The 8,526-nt window shown below is 41.1% G+C and overlaps 1 protein-coding gene across 1 annotated transcript in view; it reads right to left on the reverse strand.

Annotated features, from left to right (window-relative positions):
• Window positions 1-128: 128 nt before the first annotated feature.
• Window positions 129-8,526, reverse strand: part of LOC107690927 (serine/threonine-protein kinase pdik1l-like) — a 17,223-nt gene continuing 8,825 nt past the window's right edge. Inside the window, exon 3 of the mRNA XM_016489357.1 lies at window positions 129-2,042. Within this exon, the coding sequence (XP_016344843.1) occupies window positions 1,302-2,042 (741 nt within the window). The 3' untranslated portion in view covers window positions 129-1,301. The remainder of the gene's footprint in view (window positions 2,043-8,526) is intronic.

Raw genomic sequence — 8,526 nt, forward strand, 5'->3', positions numbered from 1 at the left:
AAAAAAAAAAAAAAAAAAAAGAAGGAAATTGAGTGATAGAAATACAACTCCCTGAAGCCCTTTTCTGTGTGAAGCACAGAAAAACAGATATTAATCTTGTTGTAAAAAGCCCATAAATTGACTGAAAAAAAAATAAAAAATTCTGCGTGTTTTCCACTTTGCATTACAAGTTGAATTAGCACCGGGAGTGTGGTGAGAGTAGCTCTCATAGATAACTAAAGAGTTCCCGAGAGAGATGGAAGCCATGAGTCTTTTTGCTGTGCTGTATTAAAACTACATCAGGGCTGGGTGTTAACTTGAATATATACAATATATTCATTATTATGTTGTTAGTGACATAAAACATGATGAATATGGACTAACGCCGTTTTTCTAGCAATTACAACCATGCCAGTAGATCACTTTTGCATGCCTTCTTCCAATTCATGAGCAAAGAAAGTAAATCAGACACCATCCAAGTGAAAATATTGAATTTTTCATGAAGCCAAAATATTTTACAAACATTTTTTTAGCCCAGCCCTAATCTACATGCTACCTGATGTCTTAGTGCTGGAATGTTCTGGGAATTCTGTGGACCTGTGTTTATCTAGCTCGATGTGGTTTGTGGTCAATGGAAGGTGTATATCTGATGTTTTTTCCATCAATGAAACCCCCCTGAAGCCCATCTGGACTCTTGCTGATGAAAATCCCAATGTGCTTGTGAACAGGTGAGACAGTAATAAGCATTTAACATCTTAAAGGCTGTTTATCATCAATGAATCAGTTGTACTAAACTGTAAGAATAGCAAGAAAAAAAAAACAAGGACCAGTGCAATCACCCACTAAAAACCCACTCCAAAGGCCCTGTCCCAAACGGCACCATCAGCCTATGCGGTATTCCCTGACAAAGTCTATACTTTGCAGCACAGGTAATTGTGGGCTCAGCAAATGGAGCCTAAACTGAATTCCCAAATGGGAAACCCTATGGCAGGTGTCTCCAACCCCAGAGCTACCGTCCTGCAAAGCTCCAATCCCAATCAAACGCACCAGAACCAGCTACTCAAAGGGTTCAGGGTTACTTAAAAATTTACAGATAGATGTGTGGGAGCTGGGTTGGAGCTGAAGTCTGCAGGATGGTAACTCTCCTCAGTAGCAGGGTTCGAGATCCCTCTCCTATGGTTTTATGGATTTCACAGACACTCCCGAATGAAGACCACAAGACCCCTGTGTGCCATTTGGGACAAGGCCAGACAATATGTTCTTACTTCAAGCTCCAAACCCATTGTCCTAGAAGTTTACCCCATCTCCAAGATGGTGTCCTTTCACGTATCCCAATCGAGTTCCCTGCATGCGATCCGAACCAGCCTGAGCTCCAGCTCAACGGCATCGGGTCGCTCCTGTGGATTGGCGGACAGCATCTCCCGAATCAGTTGTTTCATGCCAGCGTTCATGCTCTTCTTCCGAGCCGGGATGTGGAGCTCCATCTTGGGGTTCTCCAGCAGAGCCTCCCCCAACGGGACTATATCCTCCCCCTGTTGTACGTAGCTCCCTAAGAGCTCCTTCTGAGTCTCTACATCCACAAACGTAATCCGTTCCACCATGGCCCATATGATGACCCCCAAAGCAAAGATATCAGCCTTTGCGGTGTAGTGGCCCTCCCAGACCTCGGGGGCCATGTAGAAGTCCGTCCCACAAGCTGTGGACAAGAAACACTTGTTGACGCTTGCCGGTTCTTCAGGGTTCAAGCCCGAACAGGAGCAGACCTTGCTGAGGCCAAAGTCAGCCACCTTCAGGGTGGGTTCGGGGGACCCGGTCGGGGTTCTGCCCTGCGAGATGAGAATGTTGTCGGGCTTGAGGTCTCGGTGGATGATCTGGTTGCGATGCAGGAAGGCAAGAGCGCTGCCCAGTTGCAGCATGAAGCTGGTGTTGGTCTTGCGGCTGGGTTTGCGGGACAGGAGATAGGCGTTCATGTCTCCACCATCGCAGAAGTCCATGACGAACCACAGGTAGTAGGCGCAGTGGGGGTCAAATGTGATCTCACCTTTCAGGGAGGTCTCCACCAACTGAGAGTATATACATAAATACAAAAAAAAAAGAAGAAAAAAGTTACAATCAATTGTTTAAAATGGGACTCTTTAACTTCAGTCCTGGAGGACTAGTGTCCTGCAGACTTGTTTGGTACTTTAGTACCATTCCCAGTTTAACCCACCTGTCTGTAAATTGCATGTTGTTCTCAAAATTATCTTAGATTAGCTTGTTCAGGTGTGTTTGGTTAGGGTAAGAACTAAACTCAGCAGGACACTGGTCCTCGAGAGTTGGATTCAAAGAGCCCTGGCATTAAGGGTTCACATTTTGCATACATTTACGCTCTGATAATTGGTCAATTTCTGCAGGATTTTTAATGGCTAATTCTACTATCGTCATCCAGAAATTAGAGTGGCTGATGGTTGACAAGCACAATTTGATTGCTTTTATTTTACAGAAGTTACTCAATTCAAGAAATGTGTTAACAGGAATTGTGCACTTACATATCCAACTTTTCATTATGACAAGGCCCCTATATGTCAGGCCCCCTTCTCTTAATCAGCTGGAAATCTAAAGTATTAGGAAAATTAATTTGAAAATAGATATTTTTACAGTTCAACACTGGGGAATATCACACACTGCAGGGTAACTGCACTTTGGCTACAGAACAACCTAATTAACTCATGACTCAGAGATGAAGTCAGAGACATCATCGTTATCTGAGCATTTCAGAGGGGCTGGGAAAAGTCCTTACACGCTTCTCATGAGCTCAAAAACATACTCCAAAGTTGACAATAAGAAAAGTAAATTAGTTAAATTTGAATGCATGCAAAGTTGTTCAAGACATTAAAGGAGACATATTATGCCCCTTTTTACAATATGTAATATACGTCTCTGGTGTCCCCAGAATGTGTCTGACGGTTCAGCTCAAAATACTCCACAGATCATTTATTATATCATTTTGAAAATGCTTATTTTGAGTGGAAGCAGAAACACGCAGTTTTTCGGGCCTGTGTCTTTAAATGCAAATGAGCTGCTGCTCCCCGCCCCATTTTCCAGAATAGAGCTGCGCCTTTACAGCTCGGACCTGCTAAAAATATCTGTTTTGGTTCTGATTAGGGCTGCACGATAAATCGCATGCGATATTTAATGCGCATTTTGTCAGAAAGCCGGTTCTGTAATCAGCGGTAAATCTCCATCACCTGCGGGCTTTCACATTGAGCAGCATTAACTACACAGAGCCGTTGTTCACTGACGAGCTGCACAAAAAATCACGCGAATATGAACATGGTTTTGCACAGCTCATCAGTGAACAACGGCTCTGTGTAGTTAATGCTACTCAATGTGAAAGCCCGCAGGTGATGGAGATTTACCACTGATTACAGAACCGGCTTTACTGATAAGATGCTAGTCCGGCTTTACCGATAAGATGCGCGTTAAATATCGCATGCGATTTATCGTGCAGCCCTAGTTCTGATTATCATTTTTATCGAGCTGAAATCATGCGGTTTAAATCATATTAGTTTAAACTTCTGACATGCGGTTTTCTGAGTGCACACATCTGAAGCACATGGACAGAAAGCGGCTGTCACAGCATGTGAGTACTAAACTAAGTTCTCATTCACACACAAGTTTACGTTAAGAACACACGAGTTACAAAAAACAGTCGGTTATGTCTGTGAAGGTAAACAGCTGGGAAATAAATTGCATGTTTATTTTAGATGTGTGTGGCAGCAGCAATATACATTAAATAAATCAATAAATCCACTGCTCTCGTCTACTCTGAGGCTGGGACTGTAAATAGTGTTCTGTGCTCATCTATGCAGCCAAAGGCAGAACAGTTAGCGTGTTTTGCTCAAACTTTCGCCATGGCATTAGAACTAGTACACCATTTCCGCTTGCGAAAACACAATAACGGCACCGTGGGTGGAAACTTACAGATTAAGGGGCGGCAATATTATAATGAGATCCCTTTGCCACGTCACCAAGGGAGCGAAATCAGACACGCTCGTTTTCTCAGACGCTTAGAGAAAAAGGCTTACCAAAACAAAGCTACTGGGTTCATCTTTTTCACGTTTCCTTGATTGGTAGATGCACCGTGGACCTGATTATAGCACTTAAAACCTGGAAAAGTCAGATTTTCATGATATGTCACCTTTAAATCGACAGGATTCATTTCCCGAATAATGAATTTACATTTACACATTTGGTCAACGTTTTTATCCAAAGGCAACTTATTACTGCATTTAAAGTATACATTTATCAGTTCAGTTCCCTGGGAATCAAACTCATGACCTTGCCATTGCTAGCACCATGCTCTACTGTTTGAGCTACAGGAATGCCTGCCTGTGCAAAACTTGGGCAAATCTTTAGATCGCTTAGAAAAGTAATGGCACACTTCTCATCGATTAACTGCATGATTTAAGGAATCATTCATGACTGTAGCTCAAAGAGGAAAATCAAACTTCCAGTTACTTCATCCTGTTCCAGTATTATTTGCTTGCTGGGGATACTCTAGGGGAAATTTAGTAGGAAAAAAACAGAAGTTGTTCTGGGAATGAAGCCAAACTCTGTTGCTGAAATCTTAGAATGGCTCACAACAACCCACATGCCACTAAAAGACTATAATCACACATCAACATCCATCAAACACAATCACTTATAGAGAGACTACAGTTCTCTTTTAAAACCTAGAGAGCTGCTATTGAGTTTGATGCTGGAATGTTATGCTAACGGTATGCTAATGCCATAGTTGGATATAGGATATTCCTACTTGCTATATATCCAGCAGTGTTGCACTGCACTCTTAAGTTGATGTATGAAAAAAGCCAATGCTACTGTTAACTTTGTGAATGTTTGACTTTCTCCTGACAAGCTATTGTGGATAAATGATCTTATGATTATCGACAGAGAGGATCATTTACTGTTTTGTCTCTGCTAACAGTTACTAAATAGGTCATTTTGGAACTTGGACTCAATGATGCAAATTATTTGCATAAAAGTAAATGCTTGTTATGGTCCATGCACATTTACCTTGGAGTCACCATTTTTTCCTGACATCATACATTGCGTCTTTATGTAGTTAAAGTTTTAGATTTTAGGAGGAAGATGGAAATTGTGACTGAATGGAACACAGTACTCACAAAAACTGAAAAGCACACACAGATAATGGGAAAAACTGCCAAACTGAATTAGATTGAGACATTTTTATACTTTGCACCATTAAATTAAAGTACAAGTGTATTTATAATTAATTTCTCACCACTATGCTGGCAGGGGTATTAAGAGCAGCTTTATAAATGCTATAAAGTAGAGGTGTATTATACGAAGGATTGACTTCACAGTGTGTTTGACAAGTATCATATTGCCTGAATGATAGGGTAGTCCACACTACACCCATCAAGTTATGCAATTACACAACAACCAGCTTGGGGTAGGGGTGTGCGATATATATCGTCTGCGATAATATCGTAATTGTTGTTTTAACGATGTGCAATTTGACATTATATAATTTTTTGTCAATATCGCACACCCCTAGCTTGGGGTTTATGTTTTCCTCACCATTGCAGGCGATTGCAAAACAGAGCACCAACCTATGAATGCTGAACCATCTGTCTGCACAGGGAACCAATCAGAGCACATCTCTTAAAGTCGATCTCATCTGAAGCACAGCAACAACAACACTGTCCACAGGGGAGATGCGTGTTACTGCTGCACGTCATGTGTTGGTACATTTAACCACATCCTTCCCCTGATACCCTCCACATGGGATTCGCATTTCAAGATTAGCGCTGCTCAAAAAGCTCTCAAAACATAAGAACGTTTTCTTTAGATTAAGCTAAATCATTAACCAAACTGCAGTCGTAATGCAGATTCCCTTAAGGTTAGTTTACCAAATGCGTTCATCTATTTTTTTTTAACTAACAAAACAAATAGTCAAAACCTGCTCATCTATCTATCATCAAGAAAAAAACACTAAGGTGCTTTTTTACCATTTACCTAAGATTGCATGTTAAAGTCTATGCGAAAGTGCATGGATATTTAAAGGGGTCATAGGATGCTACATGCACTTTTACAAGTTGTTTGAACTGAAATGTGTGTTGGCAGTGTGTGTACACAACCACCCTATAATGATAAAAATCCACCCAGTGTTTTTTTTTTTTATCTGGTTAAATGTTTTCCCCTTTCTCAAATCGAGCTGATCTCAGATGCCTGTCTGTGTGACGTCACACAGACAGGCCCCTCCCACGATAGTTTGATTGACAGTAGCGTTTCAGCACAGACTGGACTGGTGTCTTACCTCAGACCCGCCCTGAGTGAGCTGTCATCAGTCCGCCATTGTTTCACCGCCGGAGCAGATGTAGACAAGAATGACTCCTAAGCGACTGAGGTGTTCTGTTGTTGGATGTAATAATGAATATAGCAGTCGTCATTTACTCCCGACATCTGAGCCGCTGAACTCGCAGTGGATTACATTGTTTATGAAGGGAATGCGCCCCCGATCTACATAAATGAATCTATGTTTGCGCTAATCATTCATGATCCAGCCTCATCTACAGAAGAAGTGAGTATAATGTTTTGTAATGAATCTTTGCAAATCGCCTTTCCTAATAAAGTGCTAATTAGCAAGTTTCACGATGAATGCGGCTAAAGCAAACAGTCTCTCTGAGAGCAGCTCGGAAGAGAGGGGCGGGGTCAGCAGAGCTCATTAACATTTAAAGGAACATATAAACTTGTGGAAAATGGGCATCCTATGACCCCTTTAAGGAGCCAAGCATTGTTTAGTTTTTGACTGATTGTCTGTTGCTAAAAATGGTGCTAAACTCCAAATTATACGTGTGAAATGTTGCTTTACCAATGGTTGAAAGTGGTGATGTTAAAAAGATACTAACCTAAGTTTAAGCACATTGTGAGAAGTTAAACGTGAAGGACCTTTACAAGCAGTTTGGGGATTTCTGTGCAAATCTGAAGCACGTTTCCTCTTTGTCATATGTTAACAGAAGATGCTGAAGGCTTTGCACAGACAAACGGCCCTCAGCAGGCTTAGAATTATAGCAGCGAGAGTGCTAATCAACCTCATCTCAAAGGCCAGGAATAACAACCCATTTACTTTGCTCACTTCCACTCAGTCACAACATTTTCATGGGACTTGACCCGACACAAAATGTAACTCAATACTATAATCACCCACTTATATTACAGAGTGCCATCTGCCTTGTACAATAGTCAAGAGTAGTTTGTACTCCTGCTGCTTTTTTAAGTTCATCAGAAAAGTCAGCCAACAGCAATCTAGTTGATTAGGAAGGTGATTTTTTCAGCAGGATGCATGTGTGACAACATTTTCACTGTGCTGTACTTCACCTTGCTAACAGTCATAATTAGACTGTCAGAACAGTCAAATCTGCACTGCTTGTGAAGACTTATTCAGTAACCAGGCATTTATTCATTGAACCTGTCAATTACACTACTCAAGGGCTGTGCTTACAGTCCATATATTCTTAAGAAACATGCCTGGTCAGTGTCTGGTGGACATAATCCTAAACCCAAAAGTATACAGCGATGCCGTAATACTGCCTTTAAGTCCTCCTGGGAAGTTCCCAGAGAAGTAGCAATTACAATGTAATGTGTGATTTTCAGAAAAAAATGAGCGCAAGACGCTTGGCACTAGGGCTGGGCAAAAAACTCGATTTTCCGATTAATCGTTTTTTTAAATGACATCGATTCTCAAAAGCCGCGAATCGATCTTTTCCAGTATTTATTTCAGCACACATTTAAAACAAGATCTGATTAACGTGAATCTTATCATTAGTCTTCTCCACTAGATGTCACCCTTATTTACCTTGCACGATGTTACAACAGAAATCCTGTCATTCATTCAGCGCTTATCATGGCCATATGCGCAATTCGCAATGCTCAGGTGAAATGCTATAGTAATACTATAAATCTGCAGAAGCATTTGATATCACGCATAAGGCACCATGATTTCCGCAATGAATGAATGGCGGATGGTGCGGCACTGTTTTGTTTACACAAAGCGCGGATGACGCTCGTAGCGTTTTCAGCTTCTGCCGTCTCACTATATGATGATATGAACACGAATGTCATCTCCAGCTGCTCTAATAATAATTGTGTAAAAATAAACATGCTTATACTTTAGAAGACAAAGCATTTTTCACAAATATTTAATAAAAATCTAATTGAAAAGGAAGTAAACTGTAACCAACAGTGCATTCAGTATTCTGGGAAGTTTGTGTGCATTGGGAATCATATTTTTTCAAATAAAGCCAAGGTAACATTCATTTTACATACAGCACACAGTGAAAATGACATGAATATGAAAGCGGGCAAATGGATAAAGCGCAGCATAATTTGAAATCACGAGTTTAAATTTTGTTGATCACGCATCTCCAGTGAGGCTGAACTCTCCTCCTGTCCGCATTCAATTTGCACGGACCGACCGTCACACAGAGAACACGCGATCATGCAGGATACAAATGCACACTTCACAAGATCTCACAACTG

The sequence above is a fragment of the Sinocyclocheilus anshuiensis genome, unplaced genomic scaffold (genome assembly GCF_001515605.1).
Source record: "Sinocyclocheilus anshuiensis isolate Anshui unplaced genomic scaffold, SAMN03320099.WGS_v1.1 scaffold830, whole genome shotgun sequence".
In the NCBI taxonomy this organism is placed as follows: Eukaryota; Metazoa; Chordata; class Actinopteri; order Cypriniformes; family Cyprinidae; genus Sinocyclocheilus; species Sinocyclocheilus anshuiensis.